General features: G+C 63.1%; 1 protein-coding gene across 2 annotated transcripts in view; it reads left to right on the top strand.

Moving 5' to 3' along the window:
* The window catches only part of STRN4 (striatin 4), a 24662-nt gene extending 11629 nt beyond the window's left edge, over positions 1-13033 (top strand). The window contains exons 6-18 of one of the 2 annotated variants that reach the window (XM_052656728.1): positions 1446-1587; positions 4782-4941; positions 5472-5585; positions 5951-6045; positions 7887-8062; positions 8153-8200; positions 8558-8679; positions 9740-9910; positions 10048-10188; positions 10647-10745; positions 10927-11013; positions 11637-11874; positions 12101-13033. In XM_052656728.1, the coding sequence (XP_052512688.1) occupies positions 1446-1587; positions 4782-4941; positions 5472-5585; positions 5951-6045; positions 7887-8062; positions 8153-8200; positions 8558-8679; positions 9740-9910; positions 10048-10188; positions 10647-10745; positions 10927-11013; positions 11637-11806 (1525 nt within the window). In that variant the 3' untranslated portion in view covers positions 11807-11874; positions 12101-13033. Of the gene's footprint in view, positions 1-1445; positions 1588-4781; positions 4942-5471; positions 5586-5929; positions 6046-7886; positions 8063-8152; positions 8201-8557; positions 8680-9739; positions 9911-10047; positions 10189-10646; positions 10746-10926; positions 11014-11636; positions 11875-12100 lie in introns of both variants that reach the window. The other variant, XM_052656727.1, reaches the window with a different exon arrangement.

Here is a 13033-nt window from a genome sequence, read left to right as displayed (position 1 = left end):
TTTGGGCAGAGAACTGCCTGGAGTGGAGGCCGAGCCAGCCGAGTAGCTGGGAGGGGAGTGTTCTTGGTAAAGGATCCAGGACAGGAGAGGGCTGGCATGCCCAGGAGCAGGCAGAGGCCGGCGTGGCGGCAGCGCTGCCAGCATGTGGTGCCGCGGTCTGTGGTGAGGCTGAAATCTCAAGAGTCCGATCACAGCGGGCCTCACGGGCCACGATGAGGAGCTTGGAGACAGGCTTGTGGTTTCGAGCCAGGGTGTGACATCATCTGATAGGCTTGGTCTTCTTCAAGATGGAGAGGCTAACCGAGGGCCAGGCTGGGAGCAGGGAGGGGCGATCAGAGACTCCTGGAGACATCCAGGCCAGAGACAGTGGACGTCAGCAGTGGAGGGGTGAGGCCAGTCCGCTTCTCAGCAGGTTTTCAGCAGGAGTTGACGATAACGAAAGGACTGGCTGTGGGGATAGAGGCAAAGAAACTGGGGTGACTGGAGGGTCGGGTCTGAGCAGCTGGGAGCAGTGCTGACCTGGGTGGGGGGCTTCAAGGGGGCCATTCAGGTCAAGTGGAGTGTGAGGTGTCTGTGTGAGCCCCCGTGGCGAAGGTAGGGGCAGCACTTGACTCGTAAATGTATCTGCAGTTCACCAGCACACAGGTGGGCTTGAAAACTATGAGGCTGGGCAGTCGCTGAGGCAGAGGGTGTGGAGATGGCGCCAAGGAAGGAGCCTGTTTCACGTGTGGAGGCCCCCAGAGGGGCAGGGAGGCTGGGAAGTGAGGTCTGGGGGCTGGACTGGCACCCCAGGGGTGGGAGGTCTCTACCAAGTGGCCCCCGTCTCGCCCGGGCAGCTGACAAGAACGCTTAGAGTATCAGCCCAGTGGCAGCCTCCTTTTGGGAGGCTGTTCGCTTTAATCTGAACTTCGAATTCTGCCTGCCTTTCTGCCCTGGAGTCACGTTTGGTGGCAAATGACTGCTTGTCATCCCAAGGGAGCCACTCAACAGCAGGCCTGGAGGTGGATGGGCAGTGCTGTCTGGCGGTGGAGAGGGTGCAGGCTGTGAGGGGCCCGAGCGGTCACGGGGTGACCGGTTCCGCTTCCCTGCCACCGGGTGTGTCCCTGGCATGCTCTGCCCTCTGTGCGCGTGGTTCAGCCGTGGTGACGGGGGCTGCGGAGTCAGCAGTGATCTCTCGACCAGCTCTCTGTCTGACTGGGCACACGCGGGGGATGTGTGGTCAGGGTAGCGGGCTGGTCTGGAACTGCTCCGGGGAGGGTCAGAGCTCAGTGAGGGGTCCAGCCGGGGTGCGCCCAGCCAAGGCTGGGCTACAAGCCCCCTGCGGGGTCAGAGTCGAGGCTCCCCTGGGCTCAGGCTCCGGCCCCCAGCCTCCGCGCGCTCCCAGCTGAGCTTTGTCGCCCGGCAGGACTGACCCCTGCCCCTCTCCCCCACCCCGTCCTGGGCAGGAACGCGGCCGGCAAGGACGGCAGAGAGCGCTTGGGTGGCTCGGTGCTGGAGCAGATCCCTTTCCTGCAGCACTGCGAGGACGATGACAGTGACGAGGACGACGAGCTGGACGGCGCGCAGCACAGGAAGCAGCGTGTGAAGGTGAGCGCGCCGCCCCGCCCAGGGGGAGCCCCGTAGCAGAGGGCCTTCAGGGGCGTGCTTGGCTCCTCTGAGGGCTGCTCCATCCCTTCCCCATGTCCCTGGCTCCTGCCAGCCATGCTGTGGCCTCTGGTTCCTTTCGAGGCGCCTCGATCGTTTTCATCAGGGCAACCCCTTCTCCAGCTGTACCCCCGTCATTCTCTCCACATTCCCTCCTTGGGCTCTGACGTTTCCAAGAGTCCTTTCCTGAATCTCCAGGCCAGGCCAGCCCCGAGACACCCTCTCATGGCGCGTTCTCCTTCCTGCCAGCCAGACCATAGTGGGACTTGGAAATGTTCTGACGCGCCCCCGGCTCTGTCTCCTGCAATAGACTGTGAGCTCCCCGAGCCAGGGGCTGTGTGGGTCTTTTCTCTTCCCTCCCCAGCACCCTTAGCGGATGTGGCCGAGCCCCCAGCTTAGCCTGGAGTCAGGTTGGGGGGCTCTGGGAGCACTTTGTAGGATGCGAGTGTCCAGTCTGCTGGTGGTGGCAGGACCCAGGCCCAGGGACGCTGCTCACAGGGTAGAGTCCAGGTCTTCTCAGCTTGGCCTGGAGGTCAGTCTCCCACCACGTTTCAACCCTGCTCCTGAACTGCCGGAGCCCAGTGCTCCTGCTGTCCTGACGGCGCTGTCCTCAGGCGGGCCTGGTCTTGCCTGTCAGTGTAGGCCTTGTGGGCCAGGCTCTGTGCTGGCAGCAAGGACATGGAGACCCCAAGGCCTGGTCCCTGCAGGGAGGAGCTTGTGGCCGGCAGTGGGCTTATAGGTAGTCACGGGCAGGTACACACACCCATGAGGGGCGCCTGTGGGAGAGGAGACAGCTTCGGGGGCTTTTCTTGAGCAGCTCTTCCCACCTGAACTCCAGCCTTCCCTCCTCAGACTCGCCTCAGACACCCCCTCCTCCAGGAAGCCTTCTCTGACTCGCCCCTGTGGGCTGCCCCATCCTGACCGGGACCACCCTAGGTCCTCCCTGTCTGGTGTCAGGCCTGTCCTGGCCTCCACTCTGTATCCCAGGCCCCCACCATGGCTCAGCGCAGGGGCCCACGCAGGTCAGGCGCTCACTGACCACACTGAGGGGAACGGAGCGCCCGGAGCTGGAGCCCTGGCCCTGGGGTTCCAGGAAGAGCAGGGTGTCTCCGAGTCCAGAGCGCCTGGTCCCTCCTGCCCCCTGGTGGATTTCCACTCCTTTCTCAGGCCTCCCTCAACCCTCTCTGGGAAACCTCCCCTCTCCCCTGCACTCCTGTTAGGAATGTTCTCCTGCTCCCCACGTCTCTCCCACACACCCTGTCAGGCGGCTCCCTGTGCAGGGTCTCATGCTTCCCCAGGCCTCTGTCTCCACCAGCTGACCTTCAGTGACCAGACCGAGATTCATGAGTGCCTCCCAGAGTGGCCACTGGCCTGGTTCTATAACCGGGGACACGTGATTCTCTTTGTCATGGTTTCAGCCTCAGAGGCTGGTAGTCTGTTTCTGAGTTGTTGAGGAATTTATTAAAATGAGTCCTGGGAGTTCTCTGGCAGTCCAGTGGTTAGGACTCGGCGCTTTCACTGCTGCAGCCCAGGTTCAGTCCCAGCTCAGGGAACTGCAGTCCCATAAGCCGCCACATGGCAGGGCCAAAGATAAATGAATGAGTAAATAAAATCTGTATGTTTGAAAAATAAATGAGTTCACACTGGGTAGACACGTGGCACTGATGGTCCCAGGTGGTGAGAGAGAAGCGAGGCCCCTCTCAGGGCCTGAGCCCTACCGTCCTGTCTCTGGGCAGGCCAGGTCTTCTCCCAGAAAGGAAGGCGAAGGCAGTCACATCCCACCCCGCTCCTCCCACACAGGCCAGAGGCTGGCCGCTCAAGATGCCCTAGTGCAGCCACCTCCATGTCCATACCCTCGAGACCCAGCTTGGGGTGCTGAGCCTCTGGGATGGAGTCACCGGCACCCCGGAGGAATTCACAGCCTGACTGAACCTGGGTCCAGGCTGGGGACACTGAGGAGGGGGAAGGCTTCCTGGAAGAGGTGGTGTTTGAGTCCACTGGGCCCGGAGTCCCAGTGCTGAGGGCGGGCTGAGTCCTAAGCCAGCACTGAAAGCAGAACTCAGATACCCAAACGGTCTTTGAAAACTCTGAGACTCTCTTTAAGCCACCTAAGTGCAGTCTGTGACATGCCAAGCACACAGCTCCCTCCCAGATGGCACTTGACGTAAAACATAGTGACGCGTAGGAAATGGGAGGCTGAAGGATTACGTGCGAGATGTCACTTCATGAGGCTGCGTCTCAAAGGTGTCTGGTGGGGAAACGCAGGCGCGACGCTGCCCCTCCGTTCACAGGCCTGGGATGGGGTCCAAGCTCATGGACTGAGGAAAACGAGGGTTTGGTTCTCAACCCTGGTTACGACCGACTGTGGGAAAACTCAGCAGACTCTGTTTACTTGCCCAGCGTTCTGTTGCTCAGAAAGGAAGAACTGGGGTATTTTCTTATTCTAAAAGTAGCTCCTGCTTGTTATATAAGAAAATAAAAATGCAGCCAGTATAGGAAGTTATCAGGAAGACTTGGAGACCCCCAGGTAACCTCACACCCCAAAGCTTGTCTTTGATGTATGTGGAATGGCTTGGACCTGGGGCAAGGGGCTTCACTCTGCTCAGCCTCAGTTCCTTAATCTGTAATATGGGGATAGTAATTAGAAGACTGATAACTGTTCGTGGGGTTGTGAAATCATACGTGCGAAGCTGATGAGTGCACTGAGTAACTCAGAGAGGCCGGCACTGTGGTAAGTGTTCATCATCATTACTGTTGTAGCCGTGGATCTGATTTCACTTTATAGTGTCTCCTTTCACACCCATACACCCAAATATAGCTTCCCTTGCCCCCGAAACAGGTTGTCATATTATCTGACTTTTTTTCATGAGAAGTGTACTGGGCTGGGAGGCAGGGCACGGGGGAGCAGGACCAGCCTGAGCGAAAGGAGGAGGGCCCTGTGTAGGGGTCCCTGTGGGCAGCAGCGAAAGGGGTCTCCAGAGCCAGGCTGGGGGCTGGCGCCCCCCGAGGGCTTCCAGTAGGGGGAGCACGGCGGCAGGCTGTGGGACTGGGGGCCGCAGGCAGGAACGCTGGTTTCCCCGCTCTGGGCGAGCAAGTGGGCTGGGGCCCTGAGCTCTCTGCTGGTCTCCGCGCCCCAGCTGCCATCCAAGGCCCTGGCCCCTGAGACGGAGGATGAAGACGAGGAGGATGACTCGGAGGACGCTATCAGCGAGTTTGACTTCCTGGGCTCGGGAGAGGACGGGGAGGGCCCGCCTGACCCGCGGCGGTGTGCTACAGAGGGCGCCCACCACGAACTGGGTGAGCTGGGGCGTCTGCGCCGGCCTTCCTCGCCACGGGCACCACCACTGCCTGCGGCCTGCAGCTGCTTCCTGCCCCAGGGTCCCCACCAGCCGGATGCGCTTCCTGAGAGGAGAGTGGCCCCGCAGAGCCGGCAGCTGCACCACTGTGGCCAGGCCCTCTCCCTTTCCCTGGAAAATCTCAGGGGGTCACAGGCAGGCCTGGCTCTTCCTGAGGCAGGGCCTCCAGCCCTCCCACCCCCCGGGGATGGGGAGGGGAGGGGGGACAGGATGCAGACCCAGCACGGGGGAGGCAGGGGGGCAGCGCTTCCTGTCCTGTGACTCTGAGCTCTGAGGCCCCCGGGGTCACGTAGGATGGCAGGGGACTGAGGCCATGGAGGGTCCCCTCTCGGTCTGTCTCCTCCGCCTGTCCCCCACCCCCACTCGGAGCCCAGGGCTCTCCAGCCCCCCAACAGTGGCAGGAGAGCACCCTCCCCACGTGGCTGAGTGGCCGGTCAGTGACGCCTGCCTGCCTGCGCCCTGTGCCTGCAGAAAGCCGGCGGGTCAAACTCCAGGGGATCTTGGCTGACCTTCGGGATGTGGATGGGCTGCCCCCAAAAGTGACTGGCCCGCCTCCCGGCACCCCTCAGCCCCGGCCCCACGAAGGTAAGCGGCCTCTGCACCCTGGCCCAGTCCTGAGGGGCCCACGGCAGAGGGAGGCTGCAGAAGCTAAGCCCCGGGCTTCTGTGTCCTCAGGGTCGAGGCCCAGCCTCTGGTCTGCAGCCTCCTTGTCCCAAAAGTTCGTCTGTCTATCTCTGTCTCCCTCTCTTTTTGTCTGTCCTGCCCTGTCTGTCTGTCTGGCTCTCCCTGTTTCTTTCTTTCCAGCTGTGATTCTTGATCTTGTCCTCTCCCTGCCTCTCTGTCTCCCTTCTCACCTCTCTCTGCCTCTCTCTGTCTCTCTCTCTCTCCCCTGGCCCCTCTCTGCCCCTTCCCTCCCCTCCCCCTACCAGGTTCCTTTGGCTTCTCCTCAGACGTTTTCATCATGGACACTATCGGGGGCGGGGAGGTGAGCCTGGGGGACTTGGCAGATCTCACCGTCACCAACGACAACGACCTCAGCTGTGATGTAAGTCCTTGGGGTGCCCCACCCCTCGCAGGCACCCCCAGGCCTCCGGTGCAGCGCCGGGACTGGCTGAGCTGTGGCCGGGTGCCCGCCTGCACCCAGCCCCTCACAGAGCAGGATGGTGTGAGATCATTCGCCAGCTCAGCCTGTGTCACAGGGGTGCCGATGCAGACAGGCGCTGGGACTTGACGGGGTCACTGAGGTGCCTGGCCTGGCAGGCTCTGGGGCCTGGGTTTCAGTCACGCTGCCAGGCTGCTCCTCTCAGCGACGCTCCCTCCCACCCCAGGCTTCCATGCACCTCAAATCCAGGACCCACCATGGGCACGAAGCAGGGTCAAAGGGGCGCCGAGTCCAAACACAGCATCAGAGGCGGCAGGTGCCTTTGGGCTGGGGCAGAGCGGGTTGGAGTCTGTACAGGAGGCGGGGATTGTGGACGGGAAGGTGACCTCCAGCCACAAAACAACACAAACAAAATCAGGCTGATCTGGTGTGAGTGGAGGCTGGTGGGGCAGTGGGGCTGGAGTGCAGAGAGGCCTCAGGGCCAGTGTCCCGAACCTGAGGTCTGTGGCCAGGCCGCTGGCTCCCCGGGCATCTCTGAAGCGGGCGCGTGTGAGCTTGTTCCTGTGGTAGGACACTTACCGCAGCTTCCAGCGAGACTCCATGTGGTTGATGATCTCAGCCAGGTTAGGCACGCTGGGGGTGAGGGGGCGGGTTGGGAGAGTTTGAGCAGGAAGATGCAGGGTTCTTCTGCTCCCCCAAAATGAAATGAAGACACCCCCGCCCCGGAGCTACATACACGTGATGGGGTAGACCCTCTAGTCCAGAACAACTGTGGCAGAAGCGATGACCTCAAGGGACAGAGCCCAGAGGTAGGGGTCTGTCGGGGTGCACTCCGTCTTAGGGCAGGGCACTGATGCTTGCCTGACAGTCTGCTCGTCTCCTTTCCCCAGGGGCCCTCCCTGGGTCCCCTACCTCGAGAGTGACACCACGATCCATCAGGCCCTTGGTGGTGTCTCGGGAACTCTCCCCCAGAGGCCTGTGGACTCTGCTCCCTGGTCTCTCCCCGCCGGGTGTGCTGGTCCCCTTCTGCACTCCCCGCGTCAGGTCTGCCTCACCACTCCCTGGGAGACTTTCCTGGGGACCTCTTCGCGCCTCTCTCTGCAGCCACTCTCCTCTTGCCCAGCCCAGCACCCCCGCCATGGAGCAGCCAGAACAACCTGGGCCATTCCCCTGCTCTAAACCCTCCCGAGGGCGCCCCCCCACCCCCGCCCCGTCCCTGAGAAGGAGCAGCAGGTTCCTGAGTGTGGGCCAGCCCTCCAGGCCTCTTCCCCTGCCGCTCTCCCTCACTTGCTGCGTCCCTGGCCTCCTCGCAGCTCAAGATCCGCCTTTGCTCCCTCTGCCTCAGGGACTTCGCACGTTCGGTTTCCGCCCTCTTCCCCTTCATTTATCTAGTCACACGTCAGTTCCCCAGGAAAGCCTTACTGACCCGCACAGATGGGGACGGGTTGCCCGGTGCCTCCTCTCAGTGCATCTGAAATTCATAGCACTGCTTGTTAATCGTCTCTGTGATGGAGGCCATCTCTGACCATCTCCCCAACACTCCCCCTGAACGGGGATAGCCCCGGGCTTGGGCTCACCATTGCCTCCTCAGAAGCTAGCACGGGCCCTGCACACTGCAGGAACTCACAGAGCGAGTGAGGGGGCACTGCGGGCGGGCGAGAAGGAAGCGGCGCGGCCTGGCCCGGGCCAGAGGCTCGCGTGTGCCGCGTGCCACTTCATGTGGGGCTGGGTGTGGGGACCGCCGGCTGGGATGGGCAGACCCTGAGGCAGCTCCCCCACCCCAGCTGTCTGACAGCAAAGACGCCTTCAAGAAGACCTGGAACCCCAAGTTCACCCTCCGTTCTCACTACGATGGCATCCGCTCCCTGGCTTTCCACCACAGCCAGTCGGCTTTGCTCACCGCTTCTGAGGACGGCACGCTCAAGCTCTGGAACCTGCAGAAGGCAGTCACGGCCAAGAAGTGAGGGCAGCAGCCCCGGGGGGGAGGGCTGGGTGGGGGAGTCCGGGCATGGGGGTGCAGGGTGACCCTGGCTCTTCTGCCTGCCCGCAGGAATGCTGCGCTAGACGTGGAGCCCATCCACGCCTTCCGGGCTCACAGGTAGGGAAGCGCCCCTGCCCCCGTGGCAGCCTGCCCCTGGCCCGCTCACTGCCATCCTGGGGGCCAGGGCAGACGGCAGGGCAGCCAAAGGCTCCAGGTCCCCGTGGCCCTCTGCACACACCCCACCCGCTCCTGGCGCCCTGCAGACTTCCAGTGCCCTGCAACCGGTTCTCAGCACAGCCTTTAGAGGAGTGGGGGGAGGCTGGGGGCGGGCAGCTAGCCTGGGTGGCCCAACCAGAGGTCCACATGCCGGGTTCCTTTTCAGCAGCCTTGAAACACGCTAGCGGTCTCGTTGAGGGGAGAAGGCGAGCCCGGAGTGTCTGGTCGCCCCCTTCAGCCCACCTCGGTATCTTCTAGGGGCCCCGTGTTGGCCGTGGCCATGGGCAGCCACAGTGAATACTGTTACAGTGGTGGGGCAGACGCCCGCATCCACAGCTGGAAGATTCCAGACCTCAACATGGACCCCTATGACGGTTACGGTGAGGACAGCTCCCTCCCGTCTTCCTTTCCCCAACCCACCTGCCTCCGGGGCCCTCTTGGTTCCTTAGCACCCAGGCTTCACACTTTGAGAACTCGGGAGGGAACACCAAGGGCTCCGGCTCTGGTGAAGCCAGGACCCAGGTGATTCAGCACGTGACCGAGGGTCAGATGAACGAGGCAGCGAGGGGGCGGTGGGTGAGCGGTGCACAGAGCAGCTCACTGGGCTGGAGCTTTGGGCAAAGCCAGGTGAAGGCGTGGTGGGCCCTGGCAGCACCCCGCGGTCTCCACCTGCATCTGCGTGGTGGAGCGGAGCCGGCAGGGCCGGGGAGGTGCAGACGCTGGCTGGGCCGGGCTACAGGGTTTACTGTTAAGTGGAGAAGTGAGCAGACCGTCCCCTTGGTTCAGTGTCCGTGTCCCTACCCTCTGACACCTCTTTTGATAATGCTTTTGATCACACTTGGCTCCATGCCGCAGCATGTCGGGGCAGAGTTTGGGGATCTGTATCTCCTCTCAGGATCGTCTCACCCTGTCAAAGATCAGGGGTCAGCCCCAGACAGTGTCTGCTGTTCACCAGGCAGGCTGTCACACATTGGGTGTCAGCAGGGCCCAGCCAGAGCACCCCACATGGACCCAAGTGACCAGGGAGGTCATGGTGGGAATGACCACAGAGCTTTGGAGGAGAGAATGGGCAGGAAAAGACTGCGGGGACAGAGGGTGGGGCTGACTCCAGGGGCCAGGCTGCAGAAGTCTCGGCCCTTATCCCCTTAACTGAGTCCTAAAAGTTATGTCCCGCGCAGGGCTTTGTGGTAGGCGCTGTCACGGGCCTAGGGGAATGGCAGGGAGCCAGATCATCCCTACCTCTGGAGCTTCCACTTTGGGGGTGTTGAAAGCCTGAAACCTTCACAGAACAGCCGGCCGGTGGTCGGAGCCTGAGCAGCTCTGAGGGCACAAGGACGGGGCGGGGGGAGGGTGACTCGGCAGAGTGGGGCTGCTGGGCTGTCCGCGCTGGAGCTGGGCAGAGGCCCTGACGCAGCCCTCTCCCCACTCTTGCGGGTCCAGACCCGAGCGTGTTGAGCCACGTCCTGGAGGGCCACGGGGACGCGGTGTGGGGCCTGGCCTTCAGCCTTGCCTCCCAGCGCCTGGCCTCCTGCTCTGCCGACGGCTCTGTCCGCATCTGGGACCCCAGCAGCAGCAGCCCGACCTGCCTCTGCACTTTCTCCACAGCCAGCGGTGAGGGGTGGGGCGGGGGGCTGTGACACCCCGGGGGTGGAGGCCCCAGGGGAGGTCGACTTCTGACCGGGGCCCAGGCTTCCCGCCACAGGGCAGGAGCGGGGCTGTTGGCAGCCTTCTGTCCCCTCTGCCTTCAGATCACGGGACCCCCACCTCAGTGGCCTTCACCAGCACCGAGCCTGCCCACATCGTGGCCTCCTTCCGTTCTGGCGACACCGTTCTGTATGACCTGGAGGCTGGCAGTGCCCTCCTCACGCTGGACTCTCGGGGGAACAGTGGTAAGGGGGTGCCCAGGGCCAGGGGCTGAGGCCTGAATGCCTCCAGGGCCCCAGTTTCTCCTGGGGCTTTGGTGACCTGTTGCCCAGTCAGTGGACAGGGGCTGCCCTGCCCTCTGCGGGGCTCTGAGCAGGATGGACATCAAGTCCCAGTCACTGTGCCCTTACGGACATCTCCGGAGGGCTGGGGGAGAGACATCCCAGGGGCTCCCCTGTGGGCCGCTCAGTGGAGCAGAAGCACTGCCTTCATGGTCGCCATCCCTCCTGCTCGCCCCGGGGCCACGCAGCGTCCACGGCACAGATGGAGAAACCCTGGGCCCTGGAGGGAGCAGCTGGGGTGCCCATCCCCACTCGGCATCTCGGCAGAGGACAGGGATGGGATGGCCGTTCTCCTCTTGTCTTTGTTCCTCCTGGTCTCCCTGATTCCGCCCCCCTTGACTTCTGCTTTCTCTCCTGTTCAGGCCCAACCCAGATCAACCAGGTGGTGAGTCACCCCAGCCAGCCCCTCACCATCACCGCCCATGACGACAGAGGCATCCGTTTTCTGGACAACCGCACAGGTGAGGCCCAGCCTCCCCAGCCCCCGCTCACCTGTGCGGGTGGGGGGCGGGGTCAGCCCAGCTCAGAGGGGGAGATTGGTCAGTCCACCTTGGAGCCTCAGTGTCCCCGCTAGCCCCTACACCTTTCCAGGCTGGGCACAGAGTGGAAAAGTAACTTGGTGCCCACCCTGTCTCCCTGCAGGGAAATCGGTGCACTCCATGGTTGCCCACCTGGATGCGGTCACCTGCCTCGCCGTGGACCCCAATGGTGTCTTCTTGATGTCAGGAAGTAAGTCAGGGGCCTCCTGGCCCCTCAGGAGTGAGGGCACGTGCCCTTCCCAGCAGGAGCGGGAGAGGAGCGCTCGGGGGCTCCCTGAGGCTGGGGCGCTGGTGGGAATGCTGTCTGAGCAGGGCTCAGGAGCCCCTCTGTGGCAGGTTAGAGTGGTCACGGGGGTGGGGATACCAGAGCCACGGTAGGTGCGCTCCCACACGGCCCTGTTGCATTTGAATGAGGTTGGTACTGGAGCCCCCACTGTGCACATGTGGAAACTGGGCCTAGAGAAGTCACTTCACTTGGTCACAGCCCAGCGGGTTGCAGGAATTGACGTTCAGGCCTGTCTGACTCTCAGTCCCTGCAAGACAGGGGACTCTTAGCAGTGGGGCACCTGCCATTTGTGGATAAAGACACCAAGCCCCAGTGACTGCTCCTCGATGGCGTGGCCGGGACTCGGGCGGATGGAGAAGGGGCTGAAACTCCCCAGGGGGGTGAGGAGGAGGCACTGGCCTGACAGGATGGCCCAGGGCGGTTCAGCTGTCTCCAGGGAGGCCGGGTTCAGGAGGCAGGTCTGGGCGGGGAGCTGGGGGACCCGGAGCTGCTGAGCGACAGCCCCTCCTGCTCCTGCACCCGCACAGGCCACGACTGCTCGCTGCGTCTGTGGAGCCTGGACAACAAGACGTGTGTCCAGGAGATCACGGCCCACCGCAAGAAGCATGAGGAGGCCATCCACGCAGTCGCCTGCCACCCCAGCAAGGCCCTCATCGCCAGCGCAGGCGCCGACGCCCTGGCCAAGGTCTTCGTATGATGCCCACCTGGCCCTCCAGCCCAGGCCGCCACGCTGGCTGGGGGGTGGGGCCGGGCAGTGGGACTGAGGTGAGGGGATGGAGGGAGGGAGGCTGGGTTGGGAGGGCAGAAGCCCCGGGCACCCTCACTCCCGCCTGGCATTTCTGGAGGGTGCCAAATCCCGACACCGTAACTGGGATGCCCTGCGAGAATTGCCAGGGTGGCCCCCCGGCATTCAGAGGAAGGGCCGGAACTGCCTGACCTCTGGCACCCTGGAGACTGTGGTCCAGCCTCCCCTCTCCTCTGTCTCCCGCAGGTGACCCCGGCCTCGGTCTGGAGGCCCCGAGGCCCAGCTGCCTCCTGCCTGCCTTGGGGCCTGGTGGTGCTATCGGCCCTCTCCCCAGGAGGCCCTTCCCACGGCCTCCCACCGGGTGTGGCCTCCTTCAGGAATCGCCCTCCAGCGTGGTCTCTGGGAATTTTCCCTCTACCCTGGCACCCACTCCGGGTCTCTGAGCTTCCTTCTCGGGAGCCGCACATCCAGGCCTGGGTGTCCTTGGGGCTCAACTTTTCCAAGACGCCAGAAGGTGCCGGGTTCTCTTTTGGAACCCCTGACTGCTCCTCTCCACCTCCCTGGCCCCAGGTGGGAGCTGAGCGGGAGGCGCCCCAAACCCCTGCTCTGGGTCTGCTGGGGCCCTGGAGCCAGCTACAGGCTGAGATCGTCCTCCCTGTGGGGGCCTCCCATCTCCCCACCAGCGTGCCCAGTAATCCCCCTCCCCTCAGGTCCCTCAGCACAGCTTTCCAGACACTACCCAGGGCCGCCAGGGCCAGTAACTGCCTGGGGAGCAGGTGTGCCCTCGGGGGAGCGCCCGACCCTACCTCCCCCAACACTCCTCCAAGGGCAGCCCCCCAAACCCCCATGGGGTCGCCCATGGGGGGAGAGATAGCCTTCTCTTGCCCCTCCGCAGGGCATGGAGGGTGGAGTGGGGTCCCCTGGGCCCCCCATAACTCCCTGTATATCTGTATAAATAAATGGGATTTTAATGGAGCCCCCCCCCCCATGTTGTAATCACTGTGTGATAGTCTGTCCGTCTCCGCTCCTGACCCTTCACTCTCTTCCTCTATTTATTTCACTCTGTTTTGGGTTCCACCCTGTGCCCCCAGGCCCCCCTCCCAGGTTCCTGTTTATAAGCCCCATTCCCTCCGCCCTGACTTGTACGTGAAACTTGTCTCAATAAACCCTTTGGAGTAA

The sequence above is a fragment of the Budorcas taxicolor genome, chromosome 18 (assembly GCF_023091745.1).
Source record: "Budorcas taxicolor isolate Tak-1 chromosome 18, Takin1.1, whole genome shotgun sequence".
NCBI classification, from domain to species: domain Eukaryota; kingdom Metazoa; phylum Chordata; class Mammalia; order Artiodactyla; family Bovidae; genus Budorcas; species Budorcas taxicolor.
The sequence above is the reverse complement of the archived record's forward strand: the minus strand, read 5'-3'. Positions and strand labels throughout refer to the sequence as shown.